Raw genomic sequence first — 22,909 nt, 5'->3', positions numbered from 1 at the left:
TTATTTTAATAGTATGGCAACATCTACTGTAAAAGTATGCACAGATTCACTTGGAAATACATTAGGAAAGGCATTTACCTCAGCCTTGGAAATCAGACCATAATGCTTCTTGATAGAGCTGCTATCTAAGTTGAGACACTTATATGATTAGAAGTTAATGAAATAAAGATGGAGGGAAGAGAATTTTGCCCATAAAGAATAGCTTGGGCAAAGGATTTGAGGTGAAAGGGAACAGAACTCTATTTATGGAATAGAATTTCAGTTAATGAGATGTGGGGATGAAAGTGAAATAGAGAATAGACAGAGTTGAGCTAGAATGCTAAGTCAAGGAGTTTAAATTTTATACCAGGGAAATTGGGATTTAACAAGGGAATGTAAGTGTTTTAAACAGAGGGTATATCTGATCAAGTGGTTCCTCCTAAAAGAGATAACATATATATCCCTGCCCCATTCATGTTGTGCTTGGCCATGTGGTTTGCTTTGGCTAATGGGATGTTAGTGGATATAACACAAGCAAAAAGCAAAGACTTAAAATGTACTTGTGTAATTGAATTTGTTGTCTTAAAATGTTTCCATCACTATGAGACGGACATGTCCTGAGGAGCTCACTGGATTCAGAACAAGAAAGCACAGAGAAGACCTGAATCAAATCCAGTTTAGAGCCAAGCCCAGCCCAACCCAAGTGAGATAAATAAAAGCTGCCTAAGCTCATATCTGTAGATGTGAGCATAAATGATTATTGTTATAAACCACTCAGTTGTGGTGTGATTTGTTACGCAGCAGTATTTATCACAATAGCTGACCAATACAGTGAGAGACCTTTAAAGACAGAAAAGTCAATTTGAAGATAATTAAAATCTCCCTGGTGAGACAAATGGTGGTCTGATTATGGTGATGACAAAGGAAATAAAAGAAAGAGAAGGTTTTGAGAGACACGAAGGAGGTAGAATTTAAAGGACTCTGTGATTGGTTGGATATCAGGGTTAGGGAGAGAGAGGAGGAAAGTATGTTCAGGTTTCTTGCTGGTGCAATTGAGAGAGGAGTGAGACCATTCTGTAAGACACAGACCACCAGAAGTACAAGATCAAAGGCTCTGCTTTGAACTTGCTGAATCTGAGCTGCAAATGCACAGCCAAGCAGAAATGTCCTTGACATCTGTCTATTCATCTATAAAATAAAGATAACGTCATGTGTCTTTACCTACCTTGCAGGGCTATTGTGGAGAATGAACAAGGGAAAACACACAAAAGAGCTTTGAAAAGAAACCTTCCTAATCAACTGTGATAATTATTAAAATTAAAGCACTAACACTTTCATTTTCATGCTGCCAGATGCAAAAAGCACACTGCAATTTTATTTTTGAAACTGCTACTGAGTTTGTTGCCAGTCACACATTCTTTTTTATTCTTCTGAGAGAAGGCAGAGCCGATAATTCTGAGAAATGATATAAACAATATGTATTTTTTTCAAAAATGTACCCGTATAAAGCAGAATTTAGAGGCAAAAAGATCCTAGGACTAGGGGTCAGAAGAGCCAAGCTCTTTTCTTGTGAGACCTTGGAGCATTTAAGCTCTCTGGTCCTCTCATTCTTCCTTTGTGAAAGGAAGGTTTGCACTTGTTTATTTCTAAGATATCTCACTGTTCTTATATATACAAAATGAGGGATTCTCTTAACATCTTCAGTTTTACTTACTTCCTACCAATGAGACTCTTCGAACTTACTCTGTGATTTGGAAAAGAGTTTCACACTTGCTCGTCCTCACGCATGTTAGCTCAGTCTTTATCAGCAACTTCTCTTTTGGAGCAAATTCAGCTGGTCCAGATTGCCTGTTACGTCCCAGGCAGGAAAGCTTATTTTCATCTATGTGTGAGTGATAAGGATCTAGAAGGAGTTCTGATTGGTGTGCTTTTGTAACTGCGGCAGGATTCCATTTACCACTTAGTCAAGCTGGTAATGAGGGTCTCTGTACCAGGCAACTGTGGCTGCCATCTGGCAGGCCAGCACCACACGCCCGCCCGGCAGACAGAACCAATTAGACGGTCCCCACACCTCCCACAAGGCCTTCCTTGTTTGGTGGCTGGGTGTTAGCCCCCGCTGAGCCTCCCACCAGCAACCCTGTTAAGTTCTGGGATGGGAGGGGCAAATTTTCTCCCTGTACTACAGAGCTAGCAAACAATCCAGATCATGGAGGTTAAGAACAGCTTACTTAATGAACATACTACCTATGGTAATGGCAAATGCAGAGTCCATGGCAGGAATGAGCAGCTTGATGTATTAGGAGGAGTGTCAAGAAACAGATGTCTATATATGAGAGAAAAACTAAAATGGCTTAACTGCCCATAAGGCGTTTGTTAAGTGAACTGTGTTGTATTTCTATAAAGGAATGTATACAGTTTGGTGACTAAGGACCTAGAACCTGGGCTTGAATTGTGGGTCTGCCACTTCTCAGTTCTATGACTTTAGCAAGGCACTTGACCTCTCTGTGTCTCAGCTCCCTTAACCATGAACTGAAGATAATAAGAGTTCCTACCTCACTGGGTGCTTGGGAATAATAAATTAGTTAATATCTGTAAAGAGCTCAGAATACTGCCTGGCACATAGTAAATGCTATCCATCTAGTGTTAGTTCTGAGTACAACTCTCACAGAACCATTAAAGATGATGCATAGGATGATTTTTTTCATGCCAAGTGGAGAATTTTTGATATGAAGTGAATCAAGCAGGATAATAAAGAGTATATATAATGACTCCCGTTCTATATCTCTATGCATGAAGGAAAAAAGAGGAAGAAAGGAAAAGAAAACCACTAGTTTACTTTAGTTGATATTTGTCTTCTTATTTATATTCTCCTTCTGTTTTTCAAAAATTGCTACATGATTATGCTATGATTTATAATTAGAAAGATCAATAAAAATTTAAGTAAAGAAAAAAGAAAACCTAGATAAACATCTTATCTGCACACTTATGAGTCACTTTATCCTTTCTGAGTGTTGGTTTTATCATCTATGCCATGGTGATAGAAATAACAATGGCATCTACCTCACAGGGTTAATTTCAAAGAGTAAATAATAAAATTCACCTGGAAGCATCAGTCAATAGTAAAGTCTTTTATAACCATAATATTATTACCAAGGCCATTCTTTGGGAGAAAAACAACAAATATATTAATGCCAGATTCTAAATTAGGTTAAAAAATTCAGAGGTCTTTGATAATTCAAATGGATTATATCACCTCTGCAGATTCACTATCTTTTGCTGTAACCAAGGCCTAAATTCAAGGACTCAGCCAAACTGGAGACTAAGAGGCTTGAGTGACGGCTCAATCTGTGTCACTCATGTGTGTGGAAGGTCACTTTCATTTCTGGTCTTCAGTGTTCAACTAGACCTTGCAGAGTATAGCCTGAGGTCCATAGATAGGCTGTTAACCACTCCAAAATTTGATCCTTTGCATGGTTCTTATGAGCAGAAGATCCCAAATCCATAGGCATTCATTTTCTCATATGACTAAAGACTAGCTGGTAGCTCAGTGATTTAGAAAGGGCTATTAAAATTACAAACTAAAAATAGTTATGTTAGAGTGCACTGCAAACTCTAATTCAGTATTTTACTAAAATATCTGGCTGTCACTTAATGCTTGGCAGCATTGCAAAACTCCTACTCTATGTATCTGTTTAATTGCAATTTCAGCAATTTTGGAAATGGTACTTTGTTATCAATGAATCATTAGTTTTGTCTTGATTTAGATCCAGTTTTCAATTGCTGCTTTACTTGCTTTTTAATTACAAATTACTAATCATATAGATTCATCACCATCAAGTTAGTTTGTTATGAATTGTTTGGTTGATTGTTAACAGAGTGCAGTGATATATATTTCTATCAACAGAGTTTGGGGCCTATAATTTTTTTTGTAATTAGACATGGTTGCATTGGAATTTTAAAATAAATTATCTCTTTTTGTAATGTAAAAGCAGACAGACTCTTACCCTCCAACATGCCCCAACTTTGCATGTATAGTAACAATACTGAGTATCGCTGAGCTAACCACAGGCCGAATAGGTTGACCAACTCCGTTGGTTGTCATGACCAACTTCATTGGTGATCATGACCAACTCTGTTGGTGGTCAGCAAAGATACAATATACAAAATGACCTTGAAATTCATTTTCAGATTGAAAAAAATTGATTCCTATTTCTATCTCGTGCAAAATATATTAATGAACATTTGCACAGTGTGTTTTTGTGTGAACCTATGTTTTTATCTGTATTTTCTTAATAAATTATCAAGATAAACTTGGGTTTTTTTTGTTACTCACTTTGCCATCCAGGAATCTGCTACTGTGTGCCCCTGTTAGTAGTTTCTGGTTGTTTTCTGATTTCTGGTTGTTCTCTGGGTGCTTGTTCTCTTTCACATCATCTGGATTATAATTGGTTTGCTGATCAGTGAAGTTAATGGGAGCTGGGGGGTCTCTGCTCATCTGCCTTGCATTATCAGTCATTGGTTTCTGGCGCGTTGTTTGAGTTTCTGTTTTCAAATTCTCATTCTCCCTGCTGTGAAGAAAGAATTTTATACTTTGTTACTCACAGGCAGACTCCTCATACGCAAGGCTGGCATAAGAACAGAAGGTGTGTTTGGTGTTGTAAACGGTGGTAACTCAGCACAATGGAATGTGGAAGCATAAACATTGGTTATTTGTCTATGCATAACTGACCATAGAGAGAACATGTTATTAATATTACCTTTGCAGGCTTTATCTGTTTCCTTACCCTCTTCCTCATACTCATAATCTATCCATCTGCTCCCAAACCCTTACTGTAAGCAATGACCAGTATGAAAAATGAACCCTAAAGGTTATCACATTTCTTACTTGTAAATGTAACAGGTACTTTCAGCCTTAGAAAAGAAAGTCAAAACAGTTTGTCAGCTCCAGTTCTGCTCTATGCCTCTCCCCTTGAGACTTCCTTTTCTCCTGGGAGCCTTTCATTTAAGTTTAATATTAAACAGAGAAAAGAAAGAAAAAAAATCTGTAGGATGATTCAAGGAGATTCAAATAACAACCAAAATTAAAGGTTCAACCTTGTTTAATAACTAAAAAGTCCTCACACCTGTAATCCCAGCATTTTGGGAGGCCAAGGGAGGTGGATCATGAGGTCAGGAGTTCGAGACCAACCTGGCCAATATGGTGAAACCCTGTCTCTACTAAAACTACAAAAATTAGCTGGGCGTGGTGGTGCGCACCTGTAGTCCCAGATACTTGGCAGGCTGAGGCAGAAGAATCAGTTGAACCCAGGAGGCAGAGGTTGCAGTGAGCCGAGATCACGCCACTGCACTCCAGCCTGGGTGACACGTCTCTAAAAAAATAAAAAATAAAAAAATAACTAAAAGACTTACGAATCAAAACAGTGACAAGGTGCCATTTTAAACATAGAAGACAGATATAATTCTTACAGTGGGTGACCTGAAAAAATATATTAAGAGTCAAGAAACTGAACAATTTTAAAGCATGTGTATTAAGACGTTGTAGAACAATTTTAAAGCATGTGTATTAAGGAGAAAAATGCAAAAAAAAAAAAAGAAAACTCTAAATATTGAGTAATAGGTGGATGCATTTACTATTTCATTCTTTGTTCATGATAGAGTATATAAAGTCATTAAAATAATTATGAATAATTTAATGATATAAGTAAATGTCCACTTATAAAAGTAAGTGAATATATGATTGTCTCAACTGTATAAAATGCATGTATATAATGTGTGTGCCTATTCAATCTAGAAAACAATGTGCCGGAAGTTAACAGTATCTCTGGGTGGTAGAACTCAGGGTATTACGTTACACTCTATTACACTATATCATGTCGTATTATACTTTATAGTATAGTATTATTGTTCTAAATTTTCTACATAAGAAAATACTATTTTATAATCAGAAAAAATAAGTTTCAAAGTAGCTATGCCTTGTATCTACATGGCATTCTATAAATTCTAGCTGTTATTTATAGATACAGTGGAAAAGATACAAGCATATCATGTTATGTAAATACAATATTCATTGATTTAAATAATACTTGTTGAACTCCAATACTTGTTGATTTGAATAAGACCAAACCATGGGCAATAATTTGAATGTATGTGTGTATTTTTATAGTCATCCTCTTGGTGGTGGTAGCACAAGAAGAAAAGAAGGCCTAGGAAAGAACTCTGATGGATACCTACATTTAAAGAGGAAAGATGAGCCTTAAAAAGAGCTTTAAAAAATTCCCAGTAAAGTAGAAGGGAAATCAGGAGGCTAGAATGAAGACTTGGTAGAAAAGCAAGAGGATGTTTCTGGAGACAGGACAATAGTATTAAATGCTGCTGAGAAAGGAAATTTCTGAAAAGGGTCCATTGGGTTAGTCATAAGGGTGTAGTCAGGAATCTTGGTATGGGGAGTTTCAATGAGGTAATGTAGGTGGATGCTAGATTGAAGTGGATTGAAGAAAGAGGGGGGACAAGCAATGTAGACAGGAAGTATAAAGACCTCTCTGAAGAAGTTTGGCTGCAAGAAGGGAGAAAGATGGGGTGATGATTGCTGTGGAATACAGGGTTTCAGATAAGACTGTTATTATCATGTTCAAAGATGTTAGGGAGTTTAACCTGTTGAAACACCAACGGTGAATAGCCAGTTGAACTGCAGAAAGGAGAGGGCGTCATTGATGATATAAGATGAACCTTGACAAAGGGAAATGGAAGTCATTGAGAGAACAGAGGCAGAAGGGAAACCTCAGGGTAAGATTGTAGAAAAATAGGTAAGGATATAGGCAAATTAGTACATTTGATGACAACAGGTTGATCGAATTGCTGACAGCTTGAATTTTCTCTTTGATAACAAGGTATGGTTACCTTGGGTCTCATGGGGGAAGTGATGGGGTGGAAAGTCTGAATTAAGGGCAGATGGTTTGGGGCAGCTGCTATGAAGAGTAGAAGAGGGATAATCAGAAAAATAAGACAGGTTGGCTGGGCCAACTGAGTGGCCAGTTAAGGTTAAAGACCATTGATTTTTGTGAAATCAATTTGAGAGGATGAGTGGCATTTCACCCAGTAGTCCTCGCGGACATGCAGAGAAGGCAGACGGTGAGGCTTACACAGAATTGGGGCTTTGCCAGACAAACACATTCAAATGATAATAGTGCAAGACAGGAGTATGAGAAGGAGAGTGTATATTTGACAAATTTTTTTTGTAATGAGAGAAGACATATATGTTCCCTGCCTTCAAGAAATTTAAATTTCATTTGGTTGTCCAAAACTAACACAAACAATAAAGCTAACAACTGGTAAAACTAGATTCTAGAAATCAGAATAGTGATTACCTTTGAGGGGAGATGTATAGCCCAGAAGAAAGCATAATGGGGTTTCTGTGATTCTGGTACTATTTTGTTTCTTGATCTGGGTGTTTGTTGCATGAGTATATCATGTTTGTGAAAATTCAGTGAGTGGTAGACTGATGATGTATACTTTTATGTAAATATAGGTATGTTGTATTTCTATAAAGTATCAAATTGGTATAAAATTTACATAAGTAATATGAAACATATCCACTTAGCATATAAATGAATGTCAAATGAACATTATGAAGATTCAGTACTATTTGAAGTTCATAAGAAACAAATAACTATAGTTTGCAATGGTTACAAAAATAATATTATTGCTGAACATTTAATGTGACAGCCACACTATACTTATTTATATACATTAGATTATATATTTCTTAAATCAACCCTATAGTCAGGTGTTCCTATTATTCTTATTTTAGGATGAAGAAATTAAGGCCAGGAAAGTTGATATGATTGGCCTAATTCTATTTACATGGCTTTTCAGTAGTGGAGCCAGGATTTAAACCTGTCTACTTCATTGCACAGACTCAGATCCTATTGGCAGTAGAGTCAGAGGAAGGTCCATGGAAGTTTGTGATTATGTGAGGAGCTGAAAGTACAGGAGCAGCTAACAAAGTAGGAAACACAGGATTTGAAGGCAAAAATGGTCATTGGGCAGGGAGTTAACTCTTTTGGATAAAGACAGGGACAATGGATTATCTTCGCTTTAATCATCTTCGAGATCCTTTTGTGGGCAGTGTCAGGACAGAATTGCTTGAGAAATGTAAAATGTATCTGCCTGTCTTTTAAAACAGTTCCTGTAGATGTAAAACCAAAAATAACCTGTTAAATCTGTTTCAAGTAAAAGCTGTATTTTTTTTTAAAAAAAAAAAAAACATAGCACTTTGAAAATTATCAAGAAAATGACTCTAGCTGAGAAACGGCATGTGTCTGTGGTTAGCACAAACAATTTGTCAACACGCATTGGTTGTTATGTTGTTCACAAACTCACAGTTCTTTCTCCTAGGCTTGTGTACTATCTACCTATATTACTGAAAATAGACATTTGCCATTTCAAAAGAAGGAAAAAAACCAAAAACCAAAAAACAAAAAACACCATCAATACTATCTTGGAAGCAAGACACAGCTAGCTTCCGCATATGTACTTCTGACCTCAGCTGCTGCTCTGGGGGTGCCGTGAAGAGTTTAGTGTCATCCAGGAATGAGAGCAATTAGAGAGGATTACTGTGTTGCTGGATGATAAATAAATGAGGAGAAAACTGTCCAATCGTTCCCTCTCTCACCGGGCTCTTTTTTGCAAACCAGCCCATTAGAGTCACCCTCCATTAGAGCACAGAGTCTCAGGGTTAGAAAGAAACATTGCAAAGGCGTCTAGTAGCATCCTCTGCCCAAAGCAAGGTAGGGATCCCCCGCTGGCCCCACCTCCCATGTAACTCCAGCTCACCAGATCTCACATTTGATTTGGATTACACCCCTGCCGAGAACATAAAATCTCAAATGAAGGACCCAGGGGGCTCAGCAAAAGGTCACCAGATGCCATCTTAAAGGTCTGCCAGCCTTGGCAGCGACTCAGTGCCACCAATTTCCAACTGTGCGCCATCTAACAGGCCCTAAACCCTCTGGAGAAGACAGCCTAGAGTGTGCCAACACAGTGAATGGGGATCTAATTTCAGTAAATGAAAGTGTGTTCTTATTTGTAAGTAATAAGAGATAATCAAGACAACCAGACTTTTCTCTTTTTAAAAAGACAATAAAAAATAAAACCGGAAATGGCAGGGGAGTACAGCTGAAAAAGCTCACCAAACTCCACGGGGAAGCTGAAATGCGAAGCCTGTGCTAATGTAGCTAATGTTATTGTGTCGAAGTATGAAGGTTTTTTGTTTATTTCCTTTTTTTATGTCATGGAGCCATACCATGTACTATTATCATAGAAATTTAGTCTTCGAAAAGATCATAAAAATACTTTCATTCAACTCCTGAACTCATACTTGAATCATTTCTTTATCAATGTAATTATTTTAGCTAATATGTTCTATCTGAATGCTTATGTGTCAGTCAACACACATAAATTCTTTCATGTTGTGTGACTTTGGGAATATCTGGTTTTCAGGTTCTCAGCTACCAGATGAGAAAAAACAATCCTTATCAAGATAAAATGCATAAAATATTGAGCACCAAGCCTAGTGTGCCTTCCCCAGCCCTTGACAAATAGTAATTCTATGTTAATCATAAATTAAAGTGCTAGCTCCTTTACACACACACTCCTCATCACTCAGGTACAAAGGGATGCTTCTTTCTCTGGACTCCCAAAACTTCCTTTATTGACAGACAAAACTGAAGTTCAAAAGTCAAGGTTTTATAGTAGATAGGAACTGAAGAAAATCTATTTAAATAGATAAAAGAGATATAATTAATGCAATCTATCTGACCACCTTGTTATTTACCAATCACAGTAAATACAAATTTGAGAAATCACCCTGTCTTTAAAAAACAAATATTAAGTAGTATTAAAAATCTGTTCTGATAAAGCAGGATTCTTCTCAATCACATTCCTTAATTTTACAGAAAAAAAAACAAACAACCCAAACATTGTTGCATCATGATGTCCTCAGGTGAATTACACCCAAGAGCTTTACAGACAGTGCAGCTTTGCCAGTCTGGAGCCAATGTTTATTGGCTAAAATGTAAATCTTGGAAACAATCTTTAATGACTTGAAATTTAATGTCTTTTGCACTTGCATTCTGTCCTGTATTGCTTTTGCAAGTTTAAGCAAAATGACTGTGCAACTGCCTGGCCTCTTCACCAATGATCTCTGTGCTGTAGGGCACAGTTTCTGAGCCAGGTCTTCTATCCATACTCTGAGAGGATGTAGCATAAACAGTTCTCTCTCTGCATCACGTCTGGATTCATCCACATGGTCTATGGGAATGAGGAGCAATCATTATTGCTATGTTATTTTGTTTAATCAGGTTGAACTAAATCAGGAATATGTAAAAAGATGATGGATTTTTAAAAATACTCTATCAATATAAATTTGTTATCTCAAAATCTTAGCTGGCAAAACTAAAGGTGGCCAAATATTTTATCTCTTTACAAAAAGCTTCCATATACACACACGAGAAGTTTTATTTTGTTTTTAAAACAAAGATTGATTGTAATCAACCTTTCTAATCTCTTAAAAAATTTTTTTCAATTGACAAAATAACGCAGATATCTTTACAGGCCAATACTTCTATCTCTACACCAACATTTGAAATGTCTAATGGTATTTCATTATATAGATATACAAGAGTTTATTTAACTTGTCCTATATTGTTGAACATTAATTTGGTTTCCAAATTTTTATTAATTTAAATGTTGCTGCTCTGCTGGAGATGTTTCTTTGGCACCTATATCCTCACCATCCTTCTCAACCCCAGAAAATTGATCTCTGTGGACTTACTCTATCAACAGTGCCCATGAGGCCAGGCATAGTGGGTCACACTTACAATCTCATACTTTGGGAGGCCTAGGTAAGAAGATCACTTGAAGCCAGGAGCTCTAGACCAGCCTGGACAACATGGCCAGACTCTATCTACCAAAATAAAAAATAAAAAAAAATTAGCCGAGCGTTGTGGTGCACACCTGTAGTTCTAGCTACTTGGGAAGCTGAGGCAGGAGAATTGCTTGAGCCCAGAAGTTCCAGGCTGCAATGACCTATGATCCCTCCATTGTATTCCAGCCTGGGTGATGGACAGAGATCCTGTCTCTAAGAAAAGCAGGGCCTATGTCTTATGATTCTGGGTGGTTTGGGCCACTGGGTAGCCCTGGCAGGAGGAGGTTCCCTCCCTGAAATGTTGACTCAGGCTACCTGTGTCTCTTGGCCAAAAGTCACTACTTTTCTCAAGATGGCCCGAGCTGCAGAATGCTTCCTTTTTATGGTTTTGGTAACATTCCCCTCCTTTCCTCTCTTCAGACCTAGTGCTCCTACCAACCTTGTGGCTGCTAGCCCATGATTCCTGCACCACACCTTGCAATTCTCTTAATCTCAGCTTATATTTTTGTAATTACTCCTTTTAAACTAAAGACATCCCAGTTTGAGTGTATAATCTGTTTCCTATTGGGACCCAGACACAACACACATTTTTGTGTAAATCTTTGAAACCAAATCATTACACCCATCCATAATCGTTTTCATAGAACTGATTCATAGACACAGATCTATGCCAAAGGACATATACTTTTAAGGCTTTAAATAAGTATACTTTAAACAACACAGTATCGTATGAGTATTTTCTCTAAACACCTGCCAGCACTGGGTATCTCCATTATAAAACATTCCTAATTTGATTTGTAAAAAATAATATCTCATTACTGTTTACATTTCTTTTATTATCATGCAGGTCGAATATACACCCACATATCTGTTGTTCCTTTTGATTTCTTCTATTTCCTGTCTAGGTCTATTGCCAATTATTGAAATGAGGCTGTTCATCTTTTTCCCATCAATTTGGAAAAGCTCTTTATGCATTTAGGAATTACTTATTTTTCTGTCACATGTGTTGTAAACAGTATTTTGTTTTGACTTTGACTTTCTATTGTATTTTTAAAAATATATAGAATTCAAATGGCAAAAATAACTGTTACCTCATAGTCTCAATATTTGGGATCAATGGGCACTAAAACATTTATTGAATGTTTGCTCACATAATGCCCGGTACTCTTATTTACAGACTTATGACTAGAACAACAGTATGTTATGCTTCTTTATACTTCTCACAGTGCCTAAAATAAACACACAAACAAATGAAAACAAACAAAAATTATTCCAGGATATTAATAAGAAACAGTTTAATGCAGTGGAAAGGGCTTAATAGAAGTATGATTTTAGCCTACTGCTTTATCATTTGAACTTGTAAAAATGGAGATGAGTATCTTCTGTGATGTTATTGTTCAGTTTTAATGAGAGATTGAGTTCATAGATATTCAGCTATTGTGTAGATTGTCTAGTGAGAAAAGTAACAAACAAAGATAAGGCTTCTTGATCAGTTGTTTCTAAAAAATAATAAATGGGATCCTTGAATTTTTCAATCACAAAATTTATCCATACTTTATGTATGGACTATAATTGGTCAGTGCTTCCATCTCCTGCCTGGATTATCATAACTCTTTAAATGTTTTCTCTCTTTTTATTAGTGTCACTCCCAAATTACTCACCACTTAACAGACAGAAGCAGCCTTTAGAAAATAGTAATACAATGTGAGCAGCATTGCTCTCAATTTTCCAGTGGTTTCCCATTCTACATGGAACAAAATCCAAAGTTCCCACTATGGCCCTACTGGCTTCTCTGCCCTTATTTCCTGCTCCTCTCCCCATTCCCCACCGTGCTCCACAAACAATGGCTTTCCTACTCTTTCTTAAACATACCAACAGGCTTTATTCTGACTATTCTCTCTCCTTAGAATGCTCTTTCTTCAGATATTTGCATGATTTACTTTCTCTGTAAGTCTGTGGAGTCACTAGGATGTAGGTGAATACGTGTGTATCACTTGGTGCAGGCTGGACCTCAGTGGCAGGAAAGCAGCAGGTGTATGGGTTCCCTGATCCTGAGCACTATGCTCCTGCTGAGGGATGGTATTCTAGTTTTTAAGAGTGTGATGGCCAATACTGAGTGTCAACTTGATTGGATTGAAGGATGCAAATTATTGATCCTAGGTGTGTCTGTGAGGGTGTTTGGTCAAAAGAGATTAACATTTGAGTCAGTGGGCTGGGAGAGGCAGACCCACCCTTGATCTGGGTGGGTACCATCTAATCAGCTGCCAGTGCAGCTAGAATATAAAGCAGGCAGAAAAAACTCTAGACTGGTCCAGCCTCCCAGCCTACATCTTTCTCCCATGCTGGATACTTCCTGCCGTCCAACATCAAAGTCCAAGTTCTTCAGTGTTGGGACTCAGACTGGCTCTCCTTGCTCTTCAGCTTGCAGATGGCCTATTGTGGGACCTTGTGATCATGTGAGTTAATAAGCTCCCCTTTATATATAATAGGATATACATATATTATATATATAACTAATAGGATATATATCTATATATATAGATATATATCCTATTAGTTCTGCTCCCTAGAGAACCCTGACTAATACAATCAGGCAAGCATGAGGCAACCTTATACAAAAAGAAAAAAAAATTGCTTGGGCTCCAGGTGGTCAACTTAGGTGCCATCGGTTTGTACCAGTAAATGCCAGATGCCCAATAATGGGCAAACTTGAGACCTGTGAATAGTTGCAGACCCTTTTTCTTGAGCAGGGCAGGGAAGAAGATACTACCAACTTTATGGAGAGTTTAAATCTGGTAGAGCCATACCCACGTGGACGAAGGCTGCGCTAGTCTTAGCTCACTGATAGCTAACCTGGGATAATTCTCATTGCATAATTCTAGCTGTTTATCTCCGCACAATCTCAGTTCAAATGTCTCTTGCTCAGAGACAGCTTCTAGGACCCTTAAGAGCTGATAGACCCTCATGTTCCTTTATTTTTCCTTATTGCACTATGCCTACATGAACAATCATTGTTTATCTGTCTATTTTGTGTTTCCCATCACTAGAACTTTAGGTACACTTCTGTGTCTCCATGGCTTGGCACTCAGTAGGTGCTCAGTTAATATTTGTGGAAAGGAAGTTGATGGACTTCCCTATATACATTAATTTCTAAAACTGTTAACATTAACACTTAAAGAAGTTTAAGACAAGTCACAAAGAATTTGTTATTATAAAGGGTTTGGGGCAATTCAAAAACGACAGAATATGAGCTTTAGGAGAGTCATGTGGGAAAATACCAGAACTTTGCATATCTTAGGTGTAAATATCAATGCAAATTATAGGCATACCTCAGAGATTTGTGGTTTGGTTCCAAAGTGCTGCAATAAAGTAAATATCACAATAAAGTGATTCACATATTTTTTTGGTTTCCCGGTGCACATAAAAGTCATGTTTACACTATACCGTAGTCTATTATGTTTGCAATAGCATTGTCTAAAAAACAATGCACATACCTTAGTTAAAAATACTTTATTGCTAAAATATGCTAATAATCATCTGTGAGCCTTTAGCAAGTCCTCTTCGTTTTGCTAGTGGAGGGGCTTGCCTGATGATGCCTGCTGACTAATGAGGATGGTAGTTGTTGTAGGTTGTGGTAGTTGTGCAATTTCTTAAGACAACAATAAAGTTTTCTGCATCCATTGATTCATCATTTTACAAAAGATTTCTCTGTAGCATATGATGCTGTTTGATAGCATTTTACCCACAGGGAACCTTCTTTCAAAATTGGAATCAATCCTCTCAATTACTGCCACTGCTTTATCAACTAAGTTTATATGATATTCTAAATCCTTTGTTGTCAATTCAACAATGCTGACAACATCTTCACCTGGAGAGTTGATTCTATCTCAAAAAACCACTTTCTTTGCTCATCTATAAGGAGCAACTCCTCATCTACTCAAGTTTTATCACGAGATTGCAGAAATTCAGTCACATCTTTGGGCTTCACTTCTAATTCTAGTTCTCTTATTATTTTCACCCCACCTGCAGTGATTCCTCCACTGAAGTCTTGGAACCCTCAAAGTCATTCATGAGGGTTGGAATCAACTTATTCCAAACTCTTGTTAATGTTGCTATTTTGACATCCTCCCATGAATCACAAATGTTCTTTTTTAAATTTTACTTTAAGTTCTGGGATACATGTGCAGAATGTGCAGGTTTGTTACATAGGTATACACGTGCCATGGTGGTTTGCTGCACCCATCAACCCATCACCTACATTAGGTATTTCTACTAATGCTAACTCTCCCCTTCCCCCCGCCACCACTGACAGGCCCCAGTGTATGATGTCCCCTTCCCTGTGTCCATGTATTTTCATTGTTCAACTCCCACTTATGAGTGAGAGCATGTGGTGTTTAGTTTCCTGTTCCTGTGTTAGTTTGCTGAGAATGATGGTTTCCAGCTTCATCCGTGTCCCTGCAAAGGACATGAACTCATCCTTTTTATGACTGCATAATATTTCATGGTGCATATGTGCCACATTTTCTTTATCCAGTCTATCATCGATGGGCATTTGAGTTGGTTCCAAGTCTTTGCTATTGTGAATGGTGCTGCAATAAACATACATGTGCATGTGTCTTTATAGTGGAATGATTTATAATCCTTTGGGTAGATACCCAGTAATGGGATTGCTGGGTCAAATGGTGTTTCTGGTTCTAAATCCTTGAGGAATCACCACACTGTATTCCACAATGGTTGAACTAATTTACACTCCCCCCAACAGTATAAAAGCATTCCTATTTCTCCACATCTTCACCAGCATCTGTTGTTTCCTGACTTTTCAATGATTGTCATTCTACCTGGTGTGAGATAGTATCTCATTGTGGTTTTGATTTGCATTCCTCTAATTACCAGAGATGATGAGCTTTCTTTCATATGTTTGTTGGCCGCATAAATGTCTTCTTTTGAGAAGTGTCCGATCATGTCCTTTGCCCACTTTTTGATGGGATTGTTTATTTCTTGTAAATTTGTTTAAGTCCCTTGTAGATTCTGGATATTAGCCCTTTGTCCGATGGATAGATTGCAAAATTTTTCTCCCATTCTGTAGATTGCCTGTTCACGCTGATGATAGTTTATTTTGCTGTGCAGAAGCTCTTTAATTTAATTGGATCCCATTTGTCAATTTTGGCTTTTGTTGTAATTATTTTTGGTGTTTTAGTCATGAAGTCTTTGCCCATGCCTATGTCCTGAATGGTATTGCCTAGGTTTTCTTCCAGGGTTTTTATGATTTTATGTTTTACGTTTAAGTCTTTAATCCACCTTGAATTAATTTCCGTATAAGGTGTAAGGAAGGAGTCCAATTTCCGTTTCCAGCACATGGCTAGCCAGTTTTCCCAGCACCATCTATTAAGTGGGAAATCTTTTCCTCATTACTTGTTTTTGTCAGGTTTGTTGAAGATCAGATGGTTGTAGATGTGTGGTGTTATTTCTGAGACCTCTGTTCTCTTCCATGGATCTTTCATAATGCCCTCTGCTGCCCCAACGTTTAGTGCGCCAGGGTCCCTCCTAAAATGTGGCATCCAGAATGAAGTGTGCAGTACTCCACTGAGTTCTGCGTGGAGTGAGCCTCCACATCTCTCTATCTGAATACCCTTGACTCGTGCTAAGCTCAAACACAGGCAATACCGGAACATTTATTCCATATAACCATTTCCATGTACGCTTCTCCAAAGATAGCCTTTGCCTATATTTCTGTTCATTTAATCTTGTTGGTTGTAGCTTATTTCCCTGCCAAAGCTTCTTAGCTTTCTGCTACGTATGGGTTTACTGAAACAATTTGTCTATCTTCCTTTGATTGTGTATTAAAAACTGTTAAATAAGAGCAGGGTCACACACACAAATCCTCTCCACCTCCAAAAGTTGTGTTTATATCAATTGTTCCATCACCACTTGGTGGTGTATCACCTATCTCAACACTGTCCAGTATGGAGTTCATTGCCTTGTTTCAGGCCTTTGTGAGAAAGATGTGCCCAATGACTCATCAAAATCAACACATACTGTCTTTATCATTCTCTTCATTTGGACTGCAGTAATCTTGTCAATGATGAGAATGGAACCAGTTTGGCATAATCTATTTTTAGTTAATGCATACCTCCTCTTGGTGATCATCACTTTCATGTTTTATTTTCACAACTAATATATTTAATTTTTTGGCCTACAGTTTTGGCAGAGATTGTCCACCAACCTCTGGCTCTGTGGTACTATTACTAGCTTCTATCCCCTTTTTGAAAATGAGAATATTTGTCTCCTGTCACATGGCATGTTACTCATCAGGGTTCCATAGCAACATCTGGATGTTATTTTAACAGCATGGGCCTTTAGATTTGGATTTATTTAAAGCTACTAAGTATTATCTTTCTAGGTCTTTATTTTTCTTGGTAGCCATGTTACTCTAATTTATTTAATAGGCTTTACCACGTACAAGATTTTATCCTCTGTGCTGGGGATATAGTTGTACACATACAATTTACAGTAAAAAAGAGAGACAGAAATGCATAGGAAGTTGTAAGCATGTACTATTCCTTACAGGCGTTATAGGAGCCCCCAGGTGGGGCAGGCAAATGTGTGTCTGGTGGTGGCAACATGTCATTAGATTTTATTTTAGAAAGATCACGCTGGCCATACTTGAGAATGGGGCTTCTCAAACTGGAATGTGTGGAGGAGTCACCTGAAAATTCAGGTTTAAAGTAAGATTCTGACTCAATATATCAGGAAGGGAGCTGAGGTTCAGTTTCTAACAAGTTCCCAGCTGAGACTGGTGCTGGAAATCCATGCACTACACATTCAGGAGCAAAGCTGCAGAGGAGTCAGTTACGGAGTATGAAGATTAGAGATAGGGAACTAGGTTGGAAGGTGGTTATAGTGACCTAGGAGGAAGATGATGATGGCACAAATAAGGGGAAACTTGTTTCACTCCTTGAAGCCTACAGATTAATCTCTTTTGCTCTTTTGTGAAAAATATGTATACTAAATATAAGTATTTTTCTTTGATCTGTGAACAATTATACATGTTAACTTAAGGAAAGAGGGAAGGCGAGCTTCATTCCAGTCTTAGTTCTTAATAACCATCATGGAACTTCAGGGGCTTGCTTTAAGACCACTGAGGCCTTAGTTATCTCACCTCATCTGTAAAATGGGAGGCTGGTTGTTATGGGTTGAACTGTGGCCCTGCCAAGACTCCTGTATATGACCTTATTTGGAAATAGGGTTATTACAGATATAATGAGTTGAGATGAGGTCATACTGGATTAGGGTGGGCCCCTAATGTAGTTGACTGATGTCTTTACATAAAGGGGCAATTTAGACACAGATGCAGATGCAGGGAGAAAGCCATGTAAAGCCTGAAGATATGCTGCCACAAGTCAAGGAACTGCCAGAAGCAAGGGAGCACCTAGGACACATAGGTCCTTCCCTAGCACCTTCCTAGGGATCACAGCTCTATGGACACTTTGACTTCAGACCTCTGGCCTCCAGAACTTGAGACCATGAACTTCTGTTGTTCTAAGTCACCCAGTTTGTGGTATACTATTACAGCAGCCCTAGCAAGCTAATATAGTGGGCTGCATCTAAAAGACCACCTTCAGGTCTGACATACTATCCCAGCATCAACACATGTCCTGCAGGAAATCTGAGCTAAATGTGGTTATACAAGAAGATTTCTGTTTTTCTATCCATTATTGATCCATGATTTTCTTTTAATTCAAATTTTCATTTTGGAGAAACCTTTCTTTTTTGATGTTTACTTACACTTCTTAAGTGGATTTTTATTAATTGATTCAACTTATTCAACCCAAAGAAAATACCCTTCTGGGGCCCTGGTTTATGAGTATAAACACTCTTGGGAAGACAGATTCTGCAGCATGAATGACATGATAGTGGCAGCACTTTCCTTACCTGAGCAATGAGGAGGCTTTAAGAATTATTCATTTTTAAACATACAAGAATATTTTAGCAATGCACATTACTAATCCTATGTCATCCCGGCAACAGTAACATGAAGTCTATAGGAAACACAGCAAACAAACAAAATACCCATCTTACTACTTAAAAAATACCAGCTGTTATAGTATAATAGGAGAGATAGAACTGAATATTTTATTTTACAATTAATTTAGCTGATTTAATGTACTCTTTTATTTTTTGGTTCCTGAATTTTAGAAAACAAAATGGGGAAAGGCACCTTCCTATGAGATAAAGCTAACTTTTCACTATTTTAAAAATTAAATATTACTCCTTGCTTTCTGTTTAAAAACATACTAAGTTCCACACCCTTGGAAAAAGCAAGGGGTTTGGGAGAGAATAAGGCTAAACAAACAACCTAAGGAAGGAATGGAATTAGTAATAATATAGTCTTCCAGGTAGGAGATCTGAGCCAGGTGTCCAAACCAATTCTATTTACTTTTCTTGACAGTGACAGGGATTTGACATATCTCAAAATAATCACTTACCATATCACAGTGTCTTAGTTTCCTTATCTACAAAACAGACATAAACTGCATCCTAGGCATAGAATATAAAAGGGACGGCCGGGCGCGGTGGCTTACGCCTGTAATCCCAGCACTTTGGGAGGCCCAGACGGGCGGATCACGAGATCAGGAGATCGAGACCATCCTGGCTAACACAGTGAAACCCCGTCTCTACTAAAATACAAAAAAAAATTCGCTGGGTGTGGTGGCGGGTGCCTGTAGTCCCAGCTACTCGGGAGGCTGAGGCAGGAGAATGGCGTGAACCCGGGAGGCGGAGCTTGCAGTGAGCCGAGATCGGGCCACTGCACTCCACCCTAGGCCACAGAGCGAGACCCTGTCTCAAAAAAAAAAAAAAAAAAAAAAAAAAAAAAAAAATATATATATATATATATATAGAGAGAGAGAGAGAGAGAGAGAGAGAGAGAGAAAGAGAGAGAGAGAGAATATAAAAGGGACATCAAGCATCTAACAGAAAGATGTTTGTTTTTTTGTTACATGTTTTATATCTATAGAAAGACTTCAATAATAATAGCAGAATTATTTACTAAGCATGTTATTTATAACAGACACTGGAAAGGTGCTCTGCATACTTTTTCTCATTTAATCCTCACAATAACCCTATTACTAGATAGGTGTTGTTTTATCCCCACTTCATATATATAGAATCTAAGGCCAAAGATGTTAATTCATTTTCCCAATATCAAAAGGCAAGAAAGAATCAGATCTAAGATTCAATTTCACACCTCTCAGCTCTGTAGGGATCCCAAATGTATGAATCACATGCTGCAAACCTCAGTTCCTGTGCAGTGGCAGGCATTACTAACTGATTATAGCAATCACTTTGGAATCCCTCTAGACTTTACAATACTGATAGTGGGGAAGTAGAACTAATGTGACTTTCTAAAGCCTTATTAAAGCCTGTACCTAATAACAGCAGTCTTGGTAACCTGCATTCAGAGATTTTGATTCAGCAGACCTTGAGCTGATTCCTGAATCTTTATTTTTGAGGACCCTCCCGGTGATTTTGATGATTGCCAGGTTTAGTAAAAATTTCTTCTTGCACCTATGTTCAACGATACCATATCTTTGTATATTTGTTCAGTCTACGAGTTTCTGAAATAGAAGATAGAGCTAAGGAAATAATCTTAGGAAGGAAAAGCAATTTTTGACTAGCTATTACTTATGGAATGCCTACTATAAGAAAGACAGATCTAGTACCTTCCCTTCTTTTCTGAGCCACTGAAACTCTGTAAGAAAGATCTAGTCATACTCTTCTGTGCTGAAACATCTACTGAATATTAGAAATATATGAGTGTCATCTCTTAAATGTGACTGTGATAGGTTTGGAAGAGAAGAAAGAGATCTTAGCCATGATCTGAGAAGCCCAAGCTTAGAAAAGTATCAAATACAAACAGGAGTAAGTGAAAACCTTACAATTTATGATTCTGTATTAATCCTACTCCTTTAATTCACAACAAATTGACTAATAAACCTCCCCCACTCTCCCTAAAATTACTACATGTGGTAGATTACAAGCCCGATGAGAAAAGACAGCAATGCTCCATTAATATTTATAAATGTCTCAATGCTCTTATTTCCCATCTATTTGGAAAATCGGCCCAAGTAATTAAGGAGTATGGGGAATTATAAAGATGAAAAATACTAGGAAAACAGTGCGCATGGAAGTTATCAACACGATTTTAACTCTACTGTTGCATCTTAATGACTTCGTTTTCCATGGATGGCATTTTTTTAAGTTTAAATTTCTGGGTGAAAAAAAAACAATAAAACTTCATTATCATCCAAGCAACATAGGTATTTTTCAAATATGGACTTACATCTTTGGCTTCTCCACGAGGTATCGAAAGTATTTACTTCCAATGATTTTCACCATGATCTCAGGCATTGCATCTGATCCATGGGGAGTCTTCCAGGCTGAAGACATGATTCTTTTCAAAATCCCTTCAAATCCTTAGAGGTGAAAATAAGTAAATTGTTCTTCTTGATTTTCCATTAGGGAACTCCATCATCCTTGTCAACAACAAGCAATAACAATAGCAGGACAAAGTGTTTCATCTATATTACCTCACTTAACACTCCTAACAAAGGCATGAGAAAGATTTTTTAATTACTATTATCACTTTTGTTTTACAGTTGAGGAAACAGGCAAAATGTAGCTATATGGCTTACTCACATTGCATCACATCACCAGTAATTAGCCGACTTGGGAAACTCACCTAAGAGGTCTGCAAAGCAGATCTACTGAGTCATTAGGTGACTCAACCTTCCTGTACTACAAGACATAGGATGGGATTCCAGTGAGGTCAGAGCGGAAACTAGGGCATTAGTGGGACATACGAAGAATCAATATTCAGTTCTGATGTTTAGTTTCTCCATTTATAAAATCAGGATAATTCCGGGTCTGTTCTAGGGACTTGGGGGTGAATCCAAGGAGATAATGCATCTGAAGGGAGACTGAACACAAGAGAGACAGACTTTTGTTGTGATCACTGATCTCTTTCTACAACAATCCAATGAATCTGAAATTGAGCTCCTGCACAAGATAAGCACTGGCTGTTTAAACAGAATGATGCCAAGGGAAAATCAGAAGTTCAGTAAATCTGGTCACAGCTGAACACTCCCTTTTAGAACCACCCAGACACTGAAAGCCCTTTAGAAATCATTCTACTCCAAAGGCTCCCTCACAGATTGGAAAACTAAGGCCCGGAGAGGGTGTGTTATTTGACAAGGGTCACAGAGAGAATGAAGGACAGGGACAGGGTTGTTTCCAGTACTTGGGTCTGATGGCTAGACCAGGGTTCTTCCCAAAAGTCCAATACTAAAGACCTGCTGTGCGACGGCAGCCCCTCATTCCGGGGACCTGCAACCTCTTTGCACCTGTCTGGAATCTTCCAGACTCGGAATTCGTGATCCTCAAGTCCCCTCCCTGCCTAGCAGCTGCGTGTCGGTCCTAAGGTCTTTCCCTGGAGAGAACAGAGAGGGGTGCTTACCGCTAGGGCAGCGTTCCCACCCTGGCGGCTCAGAGTTGCGCGGTCCGTGCTTCTCCCCAGGAAGTTGACACTCTCAGACCCTGGAGACAGGACGGGGCGTGGGGACTGAGCCCAGGAATCCAGCCAATCACAGGGCCCGCGTCGCGGGCGGCGCCTCTTCCGCCCTGGTCGCTAAGGACGCAGAAGGCTGTTTCTGGGCGGGGACCAGGTTTTTCTCCACTGCCGCGGCAATGGACCCAGGTTATGGCTGCAGATGGGTGAAGAGTCTAGGTTTTTTTGACCTGTGCCTTCTCTCTTCTTCAGCGATATGCGGGCATCCTTCTCGCCCATCTGGCTCACCTGTGTGGTCACCCTTGTCCCGCCCTTCCTCTGAGGCTTCATTTCCCTTTGTGAGTTTGCACACAGTTGAGATTCGAACACAGCGGGTTCAAATCCAGACGTCTCCACTGTATGGCTTCAGTAAATCCCTTCTTTTCCCTGAGATTGTTTCC

General features: G+C 38.4%; 1 protein-coding gene across 2 annotated transcripts in view; it reads right to left on the bottom strand.

Annotated features, from left to right (window-relative positions):
- Positions 1-22,506, bottom strand: part of C20H1orf87 (chromosome 20 C1orf87 homolog) — an 82,550-nt gene extending 60,044 nt beyond the window's left edge. Inside the window, exons 1-3 of one of the 2 annotated variants that reach the window (XM_007978533.3) lie at positions 22,419-22,506; positions 21,246-21,378; positions 4,313-4,547 (exon numbers count right to left, since the gene is read on the bottom strand). In XM_007978533.3, the coding sequence (XP_007976724.3) occupies positions 4,313-4,547; positions 21,246-21,352 (342 nt within the window). In that variant the 5' untranslated portion in view covers positions 21,353-21,378; positions 22,419-22,506. Of the gene's footprint in view, positions 1-4,312; positions 4,548-5,235; positions 5,349-21,245; positions 21,379-22,418 lie in introns of those variants that run through there. The other variant, XM_073008121.1, reaches the window with a different exon arrangement.
- Positions 22,507-22,909: the final 403 nt, after the last annotated feature.

The sequence above is a fragment of the Chlorocebus sabaeus genome, chromosome 20 (assembly GCF_047675955.1).
Source record: "Chlorocebus sabaeus isolate Y175 chromosome 20, mChlSab1.0.hap1, whole genome shotgun sequence".
NCBI lineage: Eukaryota > Metazoa > Chordata > Mammalia > Primates > Cercopithecidae > Chlorocebus > Chlorocebus sabaeus.
Note: the sequence above shows the minus strand (reverse complement) of the source record. Positions and strands in the feature narration are given on the sequence as shown.